We start from the raw sequence: 21,658 nt of genomic DNA on the forward strand, positions 1-21,658 counted from the left end.
GCGCGCCGCGCTGTGGCCAGGGTGGCACGCAGCTGCGGGAGTCCGAGATCCGCCCGGGAACCCGCACCCAGTGTGAAGGCGGGTGCGGCGCTGTAAGAGACGGCGGGGGAGTCAAAGGCCGCCCGGCTGAGCCGGAGCCCTCAGTCCTGGGGCCGAACTCGCACGCCCATGCCCCGGGATCCGGCTCGCCCGTTTCCCGCCCTGCCGAGAGCCCGGAAAGCGAAGTCAGAGGCCGCGGCGGCGGCCAGCAAAGTGCCACGGCCCAGCCGGAGCCGGTGCGAGTCAGGCCGACCGTCTGGACCTACTCGGGATTAGAGAAAGGTCGGCCCGGCCCGGCCGTGCGCCGCACCCCCTTCCTCTGGGCCACGCCGGGCCCACGCGGGGGCTGCAGCCCAGAAACAGCGAGGCACGCCCGCGGGCCCCGCACGCGGCGGCCCGTAACTGTGCGCCGTCTCACACGCACACGTGCCCGGTCGCTGACAAAGGTGTACTTTGTTTCCTCCAAGGGCGCGAAGGGATCTGCCACTCGGCGGCGACCGGGCACTGGCGGCCGCGTCGGTGGCCGCGCAGCCTGAGCGCCCCCTGGCGGCGGCTGGCGCCCGGGACGGCCCGCGCCGGGTGGCCAGGACTCCAGGGGTCCCTGCGTGGGAAGCGGCCGGTGTGGCTAATAAGCTGCCTTGTAGCACGTGGGGTCCGCAAATCAACGAGCCGCATTACATCCGAACTCATCGAGATTAATAAGAACGAAGAGGGAATCGCCTGAGTCGGCATTGGGGAGTGTTAATGAGTAACAGCGCCAAGCTGGTGTTGGAAGTGCGTTTTCAAATTCCGGGCTTACTTATTGGGGCTCTTTGCGCCTTCCTACTGTAAGCTCAGAACGCCAGACTCAGAACATTCAGCCTCTCTTCCTCTGAAGGCCCCACTCCCTGGAAATAGGCCCTCCCGTCACCCTGGGGTCTGCGACCAGTGCCCTCTGGGCGGGGGGAGGAGTGGGCTGACCCTAAGAACAATGAGGCCTTTGCCTCCTCTGCATCCTGCGGGCCGGATATCCGTTCCAATCCGAAGCTGGCTATGGGCCTTCTCTGTGCAAAAGGAGGAAACCTTCTGTCCCCAGGGCTGCCAGGAAGTGGCAGGGAGGTGCCGGGAGAGGCGGAGAACAATTATTAGGCATTGGAGAACATAAAGAAATTAATAGACTTTCCAGGCCTTGGAAACCAGAATGGTTGCTGATTCTAACAACACCGGATTGTTGGTTTCCTAATGGAATATACCCACCACCACCACCACCACCACCTCCGCTTCCTCAGGTCTGGATGTGGGTCAGTGGGACTCCCTGGGCCTTCCTTGTCTTGTCTGCAAAGTAGGGGCAGTAACAGTTTACCTGACTTCTTAGGCATCTTCCGCTCCAGGAACTGTCCTAGGTAAGCCACGCAGGCTTGGTCTTGGCTGCATATGCCCAGAGCCCTAACTTAGAATGGAAAGGTCTGAGCCAACTACAATGATCACTCGATGGCAGCTTAAGGCCTGCTGCAGTCCTAAGTTTATTTTGGCTGACATTAAACACACACACACACACACACACACTTTAAAAACTAAAGTAAATGTGAATGCCTTCCATGACTTGTGCTCCCGAGCAGCCTTCTCAAACTTGTATGTGCATACAGATCATCTAAGGATATTGTTAACGTTGTAGATTCTATTTCACTAGGTTTGTGATGGGTCCTGAGGTTCTGCTGTTTCTAACGAACTCCAAGGTTCTGCCGACCCTGCTGGTCAGTGCACCACACTTTATGATGGGCCGCGTTTGATTCTCCCGCCATCTCTTACAGCGCCAAGCCCACCTTCACACGGGGTGTGGGTTCCCCGGCAGATTTCGGCAAAGCTCTACAGTTAATATAACCATCTCATGCCTAATATCTAGCCCAAGTCACCAGCGATTTTACTTCTTTTGCTTCTGTAGGCTTTTGAGTGTGTAACGCTGGAAAATCCCTGCCTGTCCCCCCTCCTTTTAGAATAAGTAGTTCTGTGTGGTCTCCAATCCCGAGTAGGTCTCTGCCACGTGGTAATACATCCGGCCTACAAAATAAATGGCTGTACTTCAAGTATCTGTGCCTCTCTGAAAAAAATTAGGACATTCCAATACAAGAATGGAATGATAATGGCTAGATTTACTGGATACCAAGTGTAATCTAGGTCCTGTGCTAAGTGCTTTCCATGGATTATTTCATTGACCACAATGTCTGGGTGAGGTAGAGACATAGCCCCATTTTATAGGTAAAATCACCAGGTTAGAAAAGGTTTTATAACTTACTTAAGTTCCCACAACTAATAATAAGTAGACGACCGGGCATTTGAACCTAGCCGTCTGAATCAGAGTCTATGCACTTAATTTCTGGCTAGCTCAGGCCGGCAGGCACAACTTGGTTGCTATTGTTCTGTTTGGCTGAACTTAAACTGTAAGAAGGCAAAGCAGGCAGTTGGCTAAATGATTAAGACTTAAGAGGGTTTTCCATCCCTGTCCATAATCCCACCATTATAGCGTCATTCCTTTCAATTAACTGCATTAATTACTCACAGTCCCCTTGAAAAATGGGTTTGATTCATTAAATATCAGTAGGTAAATAGAGAATCTTGTTGGCTGAATGCAAGAATGGAAATCCAAATAGAGGACTGGGTAAGTTTGAGAGGGATGGGAATATGCCAAAGACAAACACTGCCTTCCAAGCCACTCAGGATCCGTTGAGCTGGAAATCAAAAGAAACATGGAATCCTCTAATTCTGTGGGCACCTCTCTCACGTGGCTAAAGCTGCGGGTTCAGACTTCTCGTAAATAGGAATTGACTATTTTGGAAAGTGATAAACCTATCTTCATCCTAATACATGGATTGCTTTGGCCTGAATAATCAAACTGGCTTTTTGAATAGTGCCAGAGCTGGAGTTTTCATTTCTTTCCTTGCCTCACAGCTTTCTAATCATCAGGAAACAGTTGGAGATAGTGTTTTCATTCTCCCACTTATTCCCTCATTCTTCAAAGTTTACCTTTGTGTGCCAAGCACTGTAGGGAATAACAAGGTGATTTCCCAGAAGAGGAAGGAAGGCAAACTGGGAAGCAACCCACTGGGATGGAATAAGGGCTGTTGTGGACAAATATACAAAGGACTTGGAAACAGAGAAAGAAGTGATTTCAGGCACCTGGGGAGATTCTAAGGCGGAGAAATGAGAACTGAAAGTGGGGTTGGAGTCATGAGGTGTCTAGTTGCTTTCCCTCTCCTCTGAGAAGACCCTTCATTGATGGGCCCCAGTAGTTACCAAATTTAACATTGAAATTTTTGCTATGCCGCCCAGCCGACATGGCTTAGTGGTTGAGCATCGACCTGCGAATCAGGAGGTCACAGTTCTGTTCCCCATCAGGACACATGCCTGGAGTTGCAGACTTGATTCCCCAGTAGAGGGTGTGCAGGAGGCAGTCATGTTTCTACCTCTCTCTCCTCCCTTCCTCTCTGAAATATATATAATGTTTGCTATGCGGTAGACCACCTATCATTTTTCTGTTAATATTTTTCTTTAAAGTCAAGTTGTTTAAAACTTTTAATTCATCCCAACCAATCACATTTGTGAAGTGTGAGGAGTAGTAGAAGTATCACACATCAGAAAATACTGACCTCCAAGCAACACACCTCCAAGCAATGGGGCCTGGGCAGCCTTTGGTTCAGGATGAACTAGCTCCGTGGTCGGCAAACTGCAGCTCGCGAGCCACATGCGGCTCTTTGGCCCCTTGAGTGTGGCTCTTCCACAAAATACCACAGCCTGGGCGAGTCTTTTTGAAGAAGTGGCGTTAGAAAAAGTTGAAGTTTAAAAAATTTGGCTCTCGCCCTGGCTGGTGTTGTTCAGTGGGTAGAGCCTCGGCCTGCGGACTGAAGGGTCCCAGGTTCGATTCCGGTCAAGGGCATGTACCTTGGTTGCGGGCACATCCTTAGTGGGGGGTGTGCAGGAGGCAGCTGATTGATGTTTCTCTCTCATCGATGTTTCTAACTCTCCCTCTCTCTTCCTCTCTGTAAAAAAAAAAAAAAAAAAAAAATGATATTTTTAAATAAATAAATAAATAAATAAAAATTGGGCTCTCAAAAGAAATTTCAGTCGTTGTACTGTTGATATTTGGCTCTGCTGACTAATGAGTTTGCTGACCACTGAACTGATGACAAATCTGTTGGGAGGCTTCACCCTGGTGTTGCCAAATGACTATGACCTATGGCCATCTAAACACCCAGCTTGATAACAAGACTTTCCAGGTTCATCCTCTGAGCTCTGGACTGCAAGTTCAGAAAAGAGATTCCTGGTGAAATGCACACGTCTGCTCATGGTCTCAACCACGTGTGGTCTCTGTGAGGAGAGAAGGCCTCCTTCTCTGGCGCCAGGTTCAGTTAGCAGAGTCCCCACAGTAGACTTACTTGGGCACTGATTCTAAAAAGTTGTTGCCTCCATTGTATTTAGAGGAGATCTGTTGCCCAAGGTCAACTGCTAAGTGGGTGGTAAGGATATTTATTTAGGTAAGCACCTGCCTTCCCTACTCAAAGGCCTGAACATACTAAGTGCCTTACATGTATTGAGTATTTGGCAATATTTGCTGACTTGGAGCAAATATGGCATCACTCAACCCCACTTACTCCTCTGGGATACTAGTTAACGTTCAAAATTCCCACATCTCTGCCAGATCAGAGAGAACCAGGTATCAGAGGTCAACATCACAGAAAGCCATGGGCAATCTCTCAGGGCCTAGAACTTCCAGCTGTCTGTACCTCCATCTTCAAATGCAGCCGACTCCTGTGATCAGCCTACTAGTTAAACTGATCATACAACTTTAAAAGAAACTAAGCAGACCAAGTTCAATTCACTTTTCAGAGTAAGTGAAACACAAAATATTTACCTGAAAAATGGTGCAGTGCTGAGCAATCAGGTAGATTTAGATGGAGGAAAAATGTTCAAATTGGTAATGAAATCACACAGCAAAAGTATAGAAATTAATTCAGAGTGGGAAAGGAAAAACAGGCTCTTCTCACATATTCTACTGAAAAGTCAACGATTTTCTGTTAATATGGATAAGCAAAAATTCCAAACCATCACTATGGTCTTTTTTTTGTTTGTGTTGTTGTTTTTTAACTTGAGAGAGAGAAAAAAAGGAAGAGGGGGGAAAATTGATATGCTGTTCCACTTATTTTTGCATTTATTGGTTGTTTCTTGTATGTGCCTGACCGGGGATCAAGCACACAACCTTGGTATGTCGGGAAGATGCTCTAACCAACTGAACTACCCAGCCAGGGCCACTTATAATCTTTTTTATGACAAGCATCTACCAGGTGGACCTGACCAAAGCAAGGTTCATTTGTTTAAGCTTGGTAGCCTACAATGGAAATGTGGTTAGTCTTGACAACCAAGGTAGAATTGTTTCTTAAAGAGGAGGAGGTAAGATAAACTGAATGTGTTGTAGCTGGTTTGGCTCAGTGGATACAGCATCAGCCTAGGGACTGAAGGGTTCCAGGTTCGATTCTGGTCAAGGGCACATGACCGGGTTGTGGGCTCGATCCCCAGTAGGGGACGTGCAGAAGGCAGCCCATCAATGATTCTCTCTCATCATTGATGTTTCCATCTCTCCCTCTTTCTCCCCCTTCCTCTCTGAAATCAATAAAAATGTATTTTTTAAAAAGATAAATTTAATGCAATGTAAAAAGCCCTTAAAACTAGATGACTCACAGGTGACTTGGGCTCCAACAGTTTTACCTTAATGCTGCAATAACATAAACTTTCCTTTTCCAGAGACTCTGGGCTTAATTATCTTTGAGATCTTAGTACAAAGTTTTTGCTTTCCTAAGAAAGGCCATTGTGGGTATGTGAATATTTAATTGACTCAATCAAAGGGCATACTTGGCCCTAACCGGTTTGGCTCAGTGGATAGAGCGTCAGCCTGCGGACTGAAGGGTCCCGGGTTCGATTCCGGTCAAGGGCATGTACCTTGGTTGCGGGCACATCCCCAGTAGGAGGTGTGCAGGAGGCAGCTGATCGATGTTTCTAACTCTCTATTCCTCTCCCTTCCTCTCTGTAAAAAATCAATAAAATATTAAAAAAAAAAACACAAAAAACAAAGGGCATACTTGTTCAATTAAATATGTGAATACTTAATTGACTCAATAAAAGGGCTAAATAGAATTTAACAAATACTCAAGAGTTTTTAAAAATGTAATGTGTGGGCCCAGTTGGTGTGACTCAGTGGATTGAGCATTTTCCCATGCATCAAAAGATCTCTGGTTCAATTACTGGTCAGGGCACATGCAAGAGGCAGCCAATCAATCGATTGATGTGCTGTCTCTCTCATCGATGTTTCAGTCTCTCTCCCTTTTCCTTCCTCTCTAAAAATCAATAAAAACATATTTTTAAAAATGTAATGTTTTGCACAGATTGGTCGTTGACAATTACATAAAAGAGAACATGGTATCTAATTTGCCCAATTGATTTGGAGCAGCCTAATCTCCTCCTGTAGAAGCAAAGGCGTGGGTCACCATGCTGTGGAAATAAGTTTTGTGCAAGAACCCACAGGTTGGAACACTCCTTCCCCGTGGCTGTCAAAGTCTCCTCCATAGAGAGAGAATGCCATCGAGCACAGACGATGGAGAGCTGCAGCCAGCCCCCAGGACAACATAAACCTCAGGCTGCACATTCTGTGGTCTACAAAGGAGTCCATGAGTGCGCTGGGCCAGTTCATTTACAATGCAAACAGTTCCCACAGGCTACAACGCAATTCTGCTTGTGAAGTGGCTATTGGTCAAAACATGAACTGAACAGCACAACCTCTCACCCCACCTCTACTCAGCCTCTCAGCCTCTGGCCCCCTGCATCCGACTTGGGAGAGCACCACATAGAGCAAGCTTTGACCTTGCCTTTCTTTCCCGTCCCGGCCTTCTTCCTCCACCCCACCTCCATCCCTGGTTTTTCCCAGAAAGAGAGGGATCCCCAGCAATCAGCCTTCCTTAAGGAAGACATCCCTTTCAAGTATTTTGCAGCCCAGTTTAACCCCTCTTTATCCCCAACTTTTCCATCCCAGAGTAGGAATTAGACTTTATTTCAAATAACTCAAAGCCTCTCAAGGTGTTTTCCCAAGATCAAAGAGCCTTCTTCCCCTTCAGATGAATTTTTTCCTCCACCCTTAGCACAACAACAACAATACTGCTTGCCTAAATAGTTCGTGACTCCATTTCCTCACCAACACTTCAGAAATATCAGTGCCAGGTCACAAAGCATGTACCATATACACTAAACCTTACTGTTTGCAAAGCATTTGTATGGGCTCCATCTCCCTGCCCTGTTAAGACTCACTCAGTGAGGGGCCCCAGGTCATGTGCCAGGAGAAGCTGCTTTCCATGTCCCCATGCTTTTTGCTTTTTGCCCTGGAAAGAGGAAGAACTCAGCAAAACCCAGAGTGATGTTTGCCATCTCTAATTGTAGCCCCAGCTACCAGAATGTTAACTTGTGGTTCCAGGGAGGTATTTTCCTAATCATCATAAAAAGCAGCATATAGCTTTTCATCTGTCTCTCCCTCCACGAGGCCCAGAAATTCTTCTCCCAAACTCGAAAGGGAGAATTTCAGTGACTTTCTACTCTTTTGGTAATGAGGACAAGGTCCGTTTGTCTTTTTCCTGTAGGGAAACAATCTGTGTCCTTGTTGTGACAGCTAGAGAAAGCTGAATAGGAAGATGTTTGTTCCAGAATAAGTGTGGAAAGAACGTTTTGGCTGCCATGTCAGCCACTGTTTACTCACTCATTTGGCACACTATTTCTGAGCAGCCGATATGAGCTAGGCACTAGCCTAGCCACTGGGGCCACAGCGATGAGTAAGACATGAGTTCTACCCTCAAGAAGTTTACAGTACGGTTAAGACCCAGACATGGCAAAATAAAATTCCAATGTGATATGACAGGAGCGATGAGAACGGGAAAGACCTGTGTCTGATGCCTTCTAGGCACCTGGGAGGTTCTCTAACCCGCATGGATGGAGAAGGAGGTCAGGTACAGCGTGGCAGAACAGAACTGATATTGGTGACAAAATACCAGTCACAATTATCTTTCTGGGAATGCACAAATGGAGGACTCTGCCTGTCCATCCAGAAGCTTTGGCTGTAGCCCAAGATGAGCTGAAGGCTACTCATTTTGCAATTCTGAACAGGTCATTGGAAGACTCATCTATGAAATTCCTTCTGGGTCTCTTGGCCTGAGATGCTAGGGTATGTCACTCCCCTTAGGGCAAGGGAGATCAACCTTTAGACAGAGATCAGCAGACCAGGAAACCCAACATGTCCACTGGATGGTCCCTCTAATGTCCCGGAGCCAATGAATCCTGTGTGCCTTGACAAAAGCTCTTTAACCGCAGGCAACTGTCTCAGCATCCTGTTTGGAAAAGAAGCAACAAGCAATGAGACTTCCTCTCGAGTGGCCTAGAGACTTGGGAATTGGGCTGCTGTGTTGGGCCCCTGGTTGGTGTGAGAGAAATAGTGTTGCTGTGTTGAGCATGCCTAAAATGCCCATGTGAAGAATGACTGTGGGATGATTGCATTTATGGAGATAAAAATTATGAAATGGGCCCTCGCTGATGTGCTCAGTGGTTAGAGCACTGGCCTGCTCACCAGTATTAAGGGTTTGATTCCCAGTCAAGGGGACGTACCTGGGTTTCAAGTTCGATCTCCACCCCAGGTCGGGGCGTGTGCGGGAGGCAACCAGTCGATGTGTCTCTCTCTCATCGATGTTACTCTCTCTCTCTCTCTCTCTTTCTCTCTTCCCTCCCCTCTCCCTTTCACGCTCTCTAAAAAATCAATGGAAAAAAATACCCTCACTCCTTGGGTGAGGGTTAAAAAAAAATTACAAAATGTCCTAGCACAGGGGTGGGCAAACTTTTTGACTCGAGGGCCGCAATGGGTTCTTAAACTGGACCGGAGGGCCGGAACAAAAGCATGGATGGAGTGTTTGTGTGAACTAATATAAATTCAAAGTAAAGGAGCGGAGGGGAGAGCAAGAGAACCGGATAGAACAGCCAGATCCGGCCCGCGGGCCGTAGTTTGCCCAAGGCTGTCCTAGCATGATTTACATTGAGGGAAAAGGCAAAAAGATACCTATAAGACAGTACATTCTTAAAATGAAAATTAAACCATGTATTAAGAGAAAACATAGCCCTAACTGGTTTGGCTCAGTGGATAGAGCTTGGGCCTGTAGACTGATGGTTCCGGGTTCAATTCCAGTCAAGGCTCATGCCTGGGTTGTGGGCTCAGTCCCCAGTAGGGGGTGTGCAGGAGGCAGCCAATCAAAGAGTCTCTCATCATTGATGTTTCTATCTCTCTCCTCCTTTCCTCTCTGAAATCAATTAAAAAAAAACACATAAAAAATGTTGACACAAGTTAATACTGTAGAAAAGAACTTTTTTGAAAATTGTATCAAGCTATTGGACACCTAATAACAAAAAACTGAAATTTGCATCAAATTTAGAAATGGTCAAGATTTCTTTCCAATCCTAGCTAAAACTCATTTCAGGCAGATGGGGGTCTGACAAGCATCTTACCATTGTGGTCACCCTTATTAATCAGAGTTAGTTTTTTAATGTATTTTTTAATTGATTTTTTTTCAGAGAGGAAGGGAGAGGGAGAGAGCGTTAGAAACATCAAAGATGAGAAAGAATCATTGATCAGCTGCCTCCTGCACACCCCCTACTGGGAACATGCCCACAACCAAGGTATATGCCCTTGACCGGGATCAAACCTGGGACCATTCAGTCCGCAGGCCGACGCTCTATCCACTGAGCCAAACCAGTTAGGGCACTCATAGTTTTAAAAGAAAAAGAGAATTAAGGTTTCCTGGGTAAGAGCCCAGGGCAGAAGCTCGAAGGCAGAAAACTTTGAGCTGCAGACGGCAGGTAGGTAGGTACCTGGCATCTTCCCTTGCCTTCACTTCATGTCCCTCTGGCTTCCAGAAGAGCACAATTTGAGCCTGTTTGGAGATCAGTGCTTGTGCAAAAGCCTCATCCTTCACTCCGGAGTGAAAGGAGGAGGAGTGGTGCAGGGGGGCGGTAGAGGGGGTCAATGGGGAAAAAAGGAGGACATCTGTAATACTTTCAACAATAAAGATACATTTTTTTTAAAAAAAGGAAGAGCAATTTTATCACTTGGAGAAAAACAAACTGTATTCAAAGTCTGCGTCAGCTGTTTGAAATTGTAGCATGTCTGCAAAATTATAACTAATATCTACTTAACCCTACTGTGGGCCAACTACCCCCCTAAATCTTTCACCGCTAATGCTTTCAGGTAGATGCCATGATTATTCCCATTTTACTGACTGGTGTGGAAACTAAGGAATGGAAAAGTTAAGCAACTGGTCTAGGCATGATGCTCAAGGCACCTGCCCTACCTCCAAAACTAGAAGTGACAGACCAGGAATGGGACCCCAGGTCCTGGTGGCTCCAGAGCCCTGCCATTAACCATTAAAGCAGTGTTTTCTCAACCAGGGGTGACTTTGTCCCCCAGGGGACATTTGGCAATGTCTGGAGGCATTTCTGGTAGTCACATCAAAGTATGGACCTTCTTCCCACAGGCTGCAGGAGCAGACACAACCTAAGCAAACACACACATACACAAACAAACAAACAAAACAATGAGAGAGAATAGAGGGGCAACACCAGGCAAGTCCCCAAGATGATGAACCTCAATTGCAGAGGCAGAACAGGAAATAATATGCAGGTGATATGCAGACTCAACAAACTAAGTTGGTAATGCACTGACTGGTGTTTGGAAAATACCCATGTAGCCGAAACCGGTTTGGCTCAGTGGATAGAGCATCAGCCTGCGGACTGAAGGGTCCTGGGTTCGATTCCGGTCAAGGGCATGTACCTTGGTTGCGGGCACATCCCCAGGGGGAGGTGTGCAGGAGGCAGCTGATGAATGTTTCTCTCTCATCGATGTTTCTAGCTCTCTATCCCTCTCCCTTCCTCTCTGTAAAAAATCAATAAAATATATAAAATAAAATAAAAAGAAAATACCCATGTAGTGTCTTCAACTTGTCTCCTTTACCATAAGAACCCTCTGAGATTTATAGCTGTTTAATGAGCTTGCTCTGAAGTACCATGCTTACCACTGAGGACTTAAGTCTTCCTAATCGACAGAAAACAAAATTTATATTTGTCCCAATTCTCCCAATTTTGGGAAGAGAGACCAAAATGGAAGCCCACACACCAACCCAAAGGTTTTCAGGACCCGAAAACCTTGATGTGTCTTACCCACTTAGCTTATTAACAGACTACAATTGCATTGAAATTAACTCCATGTGCAGAAGCCAAAATAGGAAAGAGATCTTTTTAAATAACAGGTGTAAACAGTAATCCACACGGGCTAACAACAACAAATCAGTAGCTAATGTAGAAATAAATATCTAGCTCCCCACCTGAATTAGTCCTTTTTAGGTTGGGGCGACAATTAGAGACAAAGTATTGCTTTCCCAAGTATTCAGCCTCAGAAAAGCCATAATAGGAATTTACCCCTCACCATAGGGGCTGCGGACCCCCCCAGGGACCTTCAGATGCGTAGCATCCACAAAAGGAGGCGAGGCTGTGGCTCCTCCCGGCCCGCCTCGGCTCCAGCTCAGGCCCCGCCCCCGCACACGTGGCCCCGCCCTTTCCGGCCCCGGCCCCGCAGGCCCCGCCCCTTCTGCATCTGGGTGCTCCCCGCTGCTCCCGCGTGCACTGAAGATGGCGGTCGCAGTGGGAAGGTTACTCCGGGCCACGGTGAGTGCCTGCCAGCTGGGAACAAGTGCGGAGACACTGTGGTGGCTCCGAGAACGTGCTTCTCAGACAAAATCCCACTCCCTTGCGGTCTGGGGGGATTTCGCTCTTGGAGGGTGTCCGCGGGTAACGGACCCAGAGGCCTCCTCTAGGAAAGGCTCCCTGCGCCTGCGCAGAACCGCCTCCCCCCCTCCCCCTCTCCTTTTGGTCCCCTTCCCTAATTCCTCCTCCCTCGGAGTCGCCGGTCCCCAGTCCCGAGCACACAGTCCTGGATCTGGAGGCGGGTGACCTGCCCCAGGTCCCGGTTCTGTAATAGACGCTATGACCTTGGAAAGTGACTTCGCCTTTCCGAATCTCAGTTCACTTTCCTTACCTTAGGATGGAAAGAATGGTGCCTACTTCGAGGAGTGGCAGTGAGCATCCACTAACTGCTGGATGGAAACCCAAGTGCTAAAGTAACCAAGGTGCTAAAATGCAAAAGGCACTTCTCTCCCGCTCCCCGGGCCTGCCCCTTCGCTTTTGTCCTGGCAAAAGGCTAGAACCTTCTTGCTACCCACCTTCCCCTTACTCAGGGCCGGCTTCAATGCAGTGTCTTCTCTTTGAGTCACGCTGGACAGTAAAATTGAGCAAACATTTCCCTTGAGCCCCATCCAAATTCTCCTGGAGGCTGACCTTTGCTCTACTTGTTTGCTTGTCCGTGGGGCTGGAAAGGCCTTGTCTTTTCTAAGGAAAGCCTTGACATGGTAGATAGTCTCAGCGCATTATTCTGGCAAAGAGGTTTAAATACACGGGGCCTTGCCAAGTCACCTTGTTGTTGTTTTTAAATATTTTTATTGATTTCAGAGAGGAAGGGAGAGGAGAGAGAGATAGAAACATCAATGATGAGAGAGAATCATGGATCGCCTGCCTCCTGCAGGCCTCCAACCAGGGATGAGCTCACAACCCAGGCATGTGCCCTTGACCGGAATTGAACCCAGGACACTTGAGTCTGCAGGCCCACACACTATCCACTGAGCCAAACCGGCCAGGGCTCCCCTTGGTTTTTGAAGCCCATGTGTTGCTTTTAAGAGCATGGAGTCTTTATGGACTTAGAATTCCCCTTTCCCTTTCAGTCTTTTTAAAAATTTATATATTTAAATAAAAAGTGTGTGTTTAAGAAGTACAGCATGATGATGGATATACATATACTTGAGTGATTGCTGCAGTCAAACTAACATCTCTCTTCCCAGTTACCTTTGTGTGTGTGATGGGTGCTCCTGAAATCTGCTCTCTGGGGATATTCCCAGTGTTCCGTGCGGTATTACTCAGTATAATCATGCTGTACAATAGCTCTCTAGACGTCATCCTGCACACCTGCAACTTTGTATCCTTGGACCAATATCTCTGGCAGTCTTGAAGGAGAAGGAAGCAGAAGAAATGTTAAGAACGTGGAGACCCAATCCATGCAGTTAGAGTTTGGGGTTTGGTATTTGGTTCCTAGGAACAAGGACAGCTGGGGCTTATGGGCTTTCCGCAGGGCCAGCCTTTAGCCACCATTCTGGGACGACATTCTAATACGAAGTGTTTCTCTCTCCAGGTTGCCCGACATGTGAGTGCCATTCCTTGGGGCATCTCTGCCTCTGCAACCCTTAGGCCTGCTGCTTCTCGAAGAACATGCTTGGCAAATGTATTATGGCCTGCCTCCAGTCACGCAAAATTTGCCTTTAGCACCAGTAAGTGTTAATGCCTTGTTTTGACCCAGGTAATGGAAACATGAGTCGTCATCTCTGGGCAGGGGCTCTGAACCCAGCTATACATTAGACTCACCTGGGGAGCTTTTATTTTTTTTTTTTTTAAGTACATTTTCATTGATTTCAGAGGAAGGGAGAGAGAGGGAAACATCAAGGAAGAGAGAGAATCACCGATCGGCCTCCTGCACACCCCCCACTGGAGACCGAGCCTGCAACCCCCGCACATGCCCTTGACCGGAGTCGAACCTGGGACCCTTCAGTCCACAGGCCGACACTCTATCCACTAACCCCGTGGTCAGCAAACTGCGGCTCGCGAGCCACATGCGGCTCTTTGGCCCCTTGAGTGTGGCTCTTCCACAAAATACCACGGCCTGGGCGAGTCTATTTTGAAGAAGTGGCGTTAGAAGAAGTTTAAGTTTAAAAAATTGGGCTCTCAAAAGAAATGTCAATCGTTGTCCTGTTGATATTTGGCTCTGTTGACCAATGAGTTTGCTGACCACTGCACTAAACCAAACCGTCCAGGGCTCACCTGCAACTTTGTATCCTTGGACCAACATCCTGGGGAGCTTTTAAAAACATATCTTGCCCTGGTCCCACCCCAGTTAAGTCTATCTCTGGAGTGAGACCAGAACATCGGTATTTTTTTTTTTAAATCTCACCAGGTGATTCTAATGTGCAGCCAGAGTTGAAAATCACAGGAAAACTGCCCTTGCGTCTTACTTCCTTGTTGGTTACCAGAGGTTTTAATCCTGTGTTGAGGAACAGGGGTGGGGAGAGATGACTCGGTTCCCTCTGTGGCATGAAGGGGTGTCAGGTAAGTGGGGTTGGCAGAAAGCATGTTGGGAATTGAAGCTTCTGGATTCAAACCTGTGTGCTGGCCGCAGTGGGTCACGTTAGACCAGGGACTCCTCCATGATCTGAGGGAAGCATGTCTATTTGAGATTTACACTCCATTTTCTAGACTGGGCTTTGCTGAGATCAGCCTCGGATAACGAGTGGTATTTGAAAATGGCTCCTTTAAATTTCTCTCACCTTTCATAACGCTTGTAATGGTTTGGGGGATATACTTCAGCAAAGCTTTTGTGTACCGATGAAATGTTCTAAAAAGTTTTACAATTTTATCACCTTGGAGCATTCACAATTTTCTAGAGGTGATTTGATGCCACGGAATGAAAACTTTCCTTGTTACCTGTCCCAGACGCCCACTCCCAGCAGCTCCTAATGTTTCTGAGGCCCAGGCATTTGACACGGGATCTCTTTTGTCCCTTGCCTCCCAGATACAAGCATGTCCTCTCCAGTGCTGACACATCTCTTGACTTCTTTCCTTTTTTTCCTGGTCTCTCTGCCACACCCTTCCCCGGCATACTTCTCACTCAGATAACTGAAATCTCCTAACATCAGCCTCCCCTCCTCGTGCTCCCCTTACCCTCCCCTACCAGAGTCACCTTCCTAAGAACAGCCAGCCCCTCTTCTATCCCCTACGTGAAAAACTCCATGGACTCCTTTATCTCTTCTTTCAAGAACAGACTCATCGGCCTGATATTTAAGGGCCCTCACAGCATGGCCTTCAGCCATTCTTGCTTTATCTACTACTCTTCTCCCACACACACCTGCTGTCTGTTCTGATCACACTGTGCCACGGGCTATTCCCCACATTTACCCTCTTCCTTCCTCCTTGCCATTTGCCCTGTCCCATCTGGACTTGGCAGAATCTGAACCATATTTAGGATCCATGTCCAGTTTCACGTCTTCCTTAATTCTCTCTGATTCCATCCCTGACATCTTCAGCCATCTTTTTAGTTTCCATAGCACTTTCCATTGAATTTGTGTACAAATTCTAGAACTATGGGAGGAAAAAAGAAATTTGCCAAAGATGTACAGTTGAACTGATTTTTTTTTTAAATATATTTTATTGATATTTTACAGAGAGGAAGGGAGAGGGATAGAGAGTTAGAAACATCGATGAGAGAGAAACATCGATCAGCTGCCTCCTGCACACCTCCCACTGGGGATGTGCCCGCAACCCAGGTACATGCCCTTGACCGGAATTGAACCCGGGACCCTTCAGTCCGCAGGCCGACGCTCTATCCACTGAGCCAAACCGGTTTCGGCTGAACTGATTCTTTTAATTAATTTATGCTACCAGTTAATTATTGTGCGAGGTTTAAATACAATCAGATAGGTGCTTGTTTTAGCAAACGACGAACTCTATATGCCTGTGGGTTTTTTCAGGTTCCTCATATCATGCTCCTGCCGTCACCCAGCACGCACCCTATTTTAAGGGTACAGCCGTTGTCCATGGAGAGTTCAAAGAATTAAGCCTTGATGACTTTAAGGGGAAATATTTGGTGCTCTTCTTCTATCCTCTGGATTTGTAAGTGTCATTTCTGTGATGCTTTTTATGTCATTCTGAGAGCAAGCAAAGATCCCTGCACGCTGACATTGCCTGTATCTAGTTCGGCTTCTTGTCAAAGGAAGGATTCTTTCTGAGCCTTTATTACTGATGGCCTTGTTGATACAGCTTGCATCTGTAGCTAATTTACAAGTAACAAATTTAGAGGATGGAGTGGCATTCTTTTCAAAGTGGTAGGGTTTTATAGTAAGACCGTACTCTTACGAAAGACTCTGGAATGGCAAGCCAGTCTATGAGGAAGTTTGCACTGGTCTAGAAGAAAATGAGGAAAGTGAAGATGATAAAATGAGTTTTTTTTCTTTAAATATGTTTTTGTTGATTTTTAGAGAGAGAGGAAGGGAGAGGGATAGAGATAGAAACATCAATGAGAGAGAAACATCAATCAGCTGCCTCTTGCATGCTCCCTACTGGGGATCAAACCACAGCCTGTGCATGTGCCCTGACTGGGATCTAATGGTGACCTCTTGGTTCCTGGGGTGATGGTCAACAACTGAGCCACACCGGCCAGGCAAAATGAGTTTTCTTATAAAGCTACTTGAGAGAGAGGAGAAACATTGATTTATTGTTCATTTATTTATGCATTCATTGGTTGGTTCTTGTATGTGCCCTGACCGGGGATCAAACCTGCAACCTTGACGTATCGATCTAATGCTCTAACCACCTGAGCTACCTGGCCAGGGTAAAGCTACTTTATTTAAATAAAATTGTTCTTTTTTCTTAGACTATCCTCCCACCCCCACCCCATTTTTGGATATGGTTCTTAACTAGAAAGGTGAGTCCAGTAAGGATGGTTAGCCATTTTGCCTTTTTCATCTTTAAGAAATCAGACTAGTTTTCAGAGTACCTGTTGTTAAGATTTTAAATCCTCGTTTTTAAGTTCTCTGATGAGCGTCTCCACCCTTTTTCTCTAGCACCTTTGTGTGTCCTACAGAAATCATCGCTTTCAGTGACAAAGCCAATGAGTTTCATGATGTGAACTGTGACGTTGTCGCAGTTTCCGTGGACTCCCACTTCACCCATCTCGCCTGGATCAACACCCCGAGGAAGGTACAAACATCGTTCACCCCGCCTTTGCTCTCGTGATCTTAACACAGCCGTGGGCAAACTACGGCCCGCGAGCCGGATCCGGCTATTCTATCCGGTTCTCTTGCTCTCCCCTCCGCTCCTTTACTTTGAATTTATATTAGTTCACACAAACACTCCATCCATGCTTTTGTTCCGGCCCTCCGGTCCAGTTTAAGAACCCATTGTGGCCCTCGAGTCAAAAAGTTTGCCCACCCCTGTCTTAACACCTGAAAAGATCCATCGAAGACCAACCTGGAAGCTGTCAAAGCATGAGTAGTCTGAAATGGCTATTTGTAGGTCCTCACCTACTGGCAAATTCGGTTCAGCTGTGTCTGTGTCTTCCTTGGCATTGCATTGCATGCATCTTTACCCCCCACTACGTTATATTTTCCAAGGTGCAAACCGTAAGGGAGAGCAGGCTCAGCAGGGCGGTAGAAAGCTGGGTCTGTTGCTTCCCCTCCCACCAGTACCCTGTCGATCCCATGTACCCTGCATGGCTTGTAAGATGCTTATGTTCTCTGATTTCAGTGTTCTGCGAGATCAGTTTTTTTGCCTAAAAACTTACATGGGAGAATCAAAATTTCTAACTAAGCTGCTGGACTGTCGATACCCATTATTCCGTTTTTACCTACTCTTCCATTTCTATGCTTCAGAAATTAACCTTCAACTAAATAAGAATGTAAAAAGAGCCCTGGCCGGGTAGCTCAGTTGGTTGGAATATAGTCCTGATATGCCGAGGTTGCAGGTTCCATCCCTGGTCAGGACGCATACAAGAAGCAATCAATGGATGCATAAATGAGTGGAACAACAAGTCAATGTCTGTCTCTCTCTCTCTCTCTCTCGCTCAAATCAATATTTAAAAAAAAAAAAAGAAGAAGAATTAGGAAAAGGAAGGTCTGTAGTATTAGCTGGGTTTAAATCCTGCCTCTGTCCCTTCCTAGCTGTGACCTGGAGCAAGTGACTTACCTTCGTGCTGCAGTTGGCTCATCTGTAAATGGTGGTGATAATAGTCTCTGCTCCAGGATAGTTGGCTAAAGGAAGGGAGCTAACGGAGCTGAGAGCAGTGTTGGGCCCGTTGTTGGTGTTCAGTGACTGCTACCTGTTGCCATGATTGTTGGTGTCACACCTGGTGTACCTGGCCAGGATGTTGTGAGAGCACAGATAAGAACCAGCCCTGTTTGCATTTTTATTAGAATGGCGGTTTGGGCCACATGAACATCCCACTGTTGTCAGATTTGACTAAGCAAATTGCCCGAGACTACGGTGTGCTGTTAGAAGGTCCTGGTCTTGCACTAAGGTAAGATCCAGTTCCTTATGAATTTAAAATGGTTTTTCATGTTTAGCATCATCCCACTTCTTAGGGAACTTATAGAGACCTTGGTAAAGCATTTGGAAAACCAAAAATCCTTAATTTTACCTTTTTACTAAGCACCCATGAATGCCTCGTTTGAGGGTTGGCAATCTTTTAGAAATAGCCCAGCCATGTTTGTCATTGTCCCCCCTCCCCCTTCCCCTCCCCCAGCACCACCCTGTGTCTCTTTCTGAAGAAGGATACCGTGTCTTGATGTTCATACTGCTCCACTGTTTCTGAGAGCCACTTTCATGGGGGGCACATTCCTGGCATCTTTGGAGAAGGGCAACTAGCAGGGTAGAAGTCAGTATCCTGGAATGGGTGAGATCTCAAAAAGCTTTGGAATCAAAAACAGCTGGAGTGTGTGTGTGTGTGTGTGTGTGTGTGTCTCCCCGTGTGTCCGTCCATCCATCCATCCAAGCTCAGTTCCTAAATAGCTCTGTGACTTAGGGCAAGTTACGTAACTTGAGTCCCCGTTTCTCCATAACTAAAAGGAGAATGTACCTCCCAAATTGGTTGTGAAGACTAAGCAAGATGAGGCAGCTAAAGTTTTTAGCACAGGTCCTGGTAGCTGGTATGACCCCTGCCTCAGAATGCCATTTCTGTCCTCGTTGATTCTGTGGTTAGACCTTTTTTCCTTTAAGTGTGAAAGCTTTCTGCCTTTAACAGTCCCACATTCAAGCTCAGCCTTTCTGGAAGCGATGAGAACATACCTTAGAACTGGCATCTTGATGGCCGCTGAGTGAAGGAGGGATTGGGTGGAACTTTAACTCCAGGAAGCTGTTTTATCGGGGGATTAAATGGTGATGGAAGGAAACTTGACTTGGAGTGGTGAACACACAGTACAATATGTGGATGATGTATTATAGAATTGTACACCTGAGACCTCTATAATTTTATTAACCAATGCCACCCCAATAAATTCAATAAAAAGAAAAAAAACTATTCTAAAATAAAAAAATATATGTAAGTTTCAAGTGGGTTCTTCCTTTAGATTTCTGCTCTGCATAGACTTAATTCTTTCTCCAAAAGATTTTCCCATGGGACTCCCCCCTCCCCCCCCCCGTGTACCCAAGAATTCACTCATTTCATAAGTATTTACTGAATATAGATAAAATACATCTGTATCCCTTCCCATTTACTTACAGTTTCTTGCCAAGAGTTGATACAGCCGCCCAAAGAATGCTTGCTAAGTCACTGATAAGGAAAGAAGTCTCTGCTCTCTGTGACTTTTAGATCCTGCGTGACATTTCGGTCCCATATGTAAACTTGACCATACTGCCTCTTTTCCATGGTGGCCTGGTCCAGATCCTGCCTAACACTGAAAACTTGTTTTAAGCATATGATAGCACTTAATAAGTGCTTTTTTAAGGGTAATTAAAGCCAGAAGAGGGTAGAAGTTAGATTCTTTCTCTTTCTGGGACTGTGGATGTACTAATGAGGACAGTTCTGATGCAGAGGTCTCTTCATCATTGACCCCAATGGAGTCATCAAGCACATGAGTGTCAATGATCTCCCGGTGGGCCGAAGTGTGGAAGAGACCCTCCGCCTGGTGAAAGCATTCCAGTTTGTGGAAGTCCATGGAGAAGTCTGCCCAGCAAATTGGACCCCGGATTCTCCTACGGTAGGTTTCCTTTTCAAAAGCCCTGGGACCCCAACAGAGGATCCCAGTACTCACTGCTGGCCTGGAATATCCATAAAAGGAGCCCACACTTGGAGCAAGGCCACAGATGATACGCAAATGAGTGAAGCTGCTGAGAGGTGGGACCTGTGGTTAGGCAAGCTGTTAATGTAACTTTCACCCATGTATTTTAAAGGAAACAGGCCAGCATCGGAAAAAGTTAAAGAATTTTAGGGTAGCCTGGCCGATATGGCTCAGTGGTTGAGCATCAACCTATGAACCAGGAGATCATGGTTTTATTTCTGAGTTGCTGGCTTAATCCCCAGTAGGGGGTGTGCAGGAGGCAGCCAATCAGTGATTCTCTCTCATTGATGTTTCTCTCTCTCCCACCTCTCTCAATCAATATAAATATATATTTTTTAATTATTTAAAAAAAACCCAAAAATTGAGAATTTTCAACTCACTTTTGAAACTACTGTTTTAAAGTCAGCTAATTAAGTGTTTGTATTTTCAGATCAAGCCACATCCAACTGCTTCCAAAGAATACTTTGAGAAGGTAAATCAGTAGATCATCCATCCATGTACACCTGCAGCTTCTCAAAAGAACCACAGTTGGAGCTCATTTTTAGCATTTCAAAGATGATTATGTGTAGAAAGCAAAAATCAATTATGTTTGCATTCATAAATAATACTCTAGATGTTTTGTTTTTGTAACATTGGCTAAGGCTTTTTAAACATGGTTAGTTACTAACATGAGTCCTTTATTGGTAACTTCTTGATGGCTAGCTAGTTTATAGACTGCCTAGTCCACCTGTTTCTTTGATCATGTCTTCAATAGGAAATGCTCTTCTTAGCCTTACCTGAGCCTCTGTGTACACCAGTGTAGGACAAGTATCGAAAGCCTCTGATCAAGAGTCCTGAAATTTTCTTTCTGAATTTCTTTGTATTAAACTGAGGTGTTTTTTTTTTTTTAAGATTATAGCTTTAAGTTTTAGTATTAGCAGTCTAATTTAACTCTTGGAGTGGAGATATATTTGATTGAAACAATGTGAATCATGTATTTAAAAAAAAGACAGTGGCAAAGTGACCTAATTGATCATGCATGTTCCTCATCCCTGAGATTTATAGTTTCAGTAGTAATTTTGCTTATTTTATTTGCTAGCTGACTTAGTGTCTGCATATATTTCTAAATATTGATTGAAGGTAATTATAGATGGTATTTATTTAATCCAGGAATTGCATTTTGAAATCATTATAATTATATTTTCTGAAGCGCTCAATGTAAAGCATATAATACAAAAATAAATATATTTTAAAATATTTGCATTTTTAATGCCATTCATTGTTGGTCCAGCTGTTGTGGGCTCTAGTGTCCTCCGACTATGCCAGCAGACATTTAACCTCAGGGCCCACAGAGATGGCTCCATGCCCAAGGAGCTCAGTTTATGGGGCAAGAGAGAAATGGAAGCATCTGTTCCTTATTTCAATAAGCTCATGCGTGCCTTCCATACGCCAGGTGCTTTTTTGGGGGGCACAAGAGTGAACAAAAAAAGACACACCTTTTCCTTCATGCACCTCCATTCTAGAGGGGAAATACAATAAACATAATAAAAATACATAGACTGGAAGGAAAATAAAGTGGAGCAGAGGCTAGAGCAGAGTTGCAGGTGTTCTAG

At 45.9% G+C, this 21,658-nt stretch overlaps 1 protein-coding gene across 1 annotated transcript; it reads left to right on the top strand.

Moving 5' to 3' along the window:
- The first annotated feature begins 11,720 nt into the window (after positions 1-11,720).
- PRDX3 (peroxiredoxin 3) lies at positions 11,721-21,319 on the top strand. Its single transcript, XM_080688294.1, has 7 exons — positions 11,721-11,805; positions 13,379-13,514; positions 15,765-15,906; positions 16,857-16,992; positions 18,204-18,307; positions 19,820-19,985; positions 20,497-21,319. Exons 1-7 carry the CDS (start codon positions 11,770-11,772, stop codon positions 20,548-20,550), a joined length of 774 nt encoding a protein of 257 aa, XP_080544420.1. The 5' UTR covers positions 11,721-11,769; the 3' UTR covers positions 20,551-21,319.
- Positions 21,320-21,658: the final 339 nt, after the last annotated feature.

Source organism: Plecotus auritus (assembly GCF_963455305.1).
Source record: "Plecotus auritus genome assembly, chromosome: 9".
In the NCBI taxonomy this organism is placed as follows: domain Eukaryota; kingdom Metazoa; phylum Chordata; class Mammalia; order Chiroptera; family Vespertilionidae; genus Plecotus; species Plecotus auritus.

Excerpts from the sequence above, each read along its gene's own strand:
- PRDX3 (XM_080688294.1), top strand. The coding sequence starts at position 11,770 with ATGGCGGTCGCAGTGGGAAGGTTACTCCGGGCCACG. Across the intron at positions 11,806-13,378 it reads GAAGGTTACTCCGGGCCACG|GTTGCCCGACATGTGAGTGC; the intron begins GTGAGTGCCTGC and ends TTCTCTCTCCAG. Across the intron at positions 15,907-16,856 it reads TTCTTCTATCCTCTGGATTT|CACCTTTGTGTGTCCTACAG; the intron begins GTAAGTGTCATT and ends CTTTTTCTCTAG.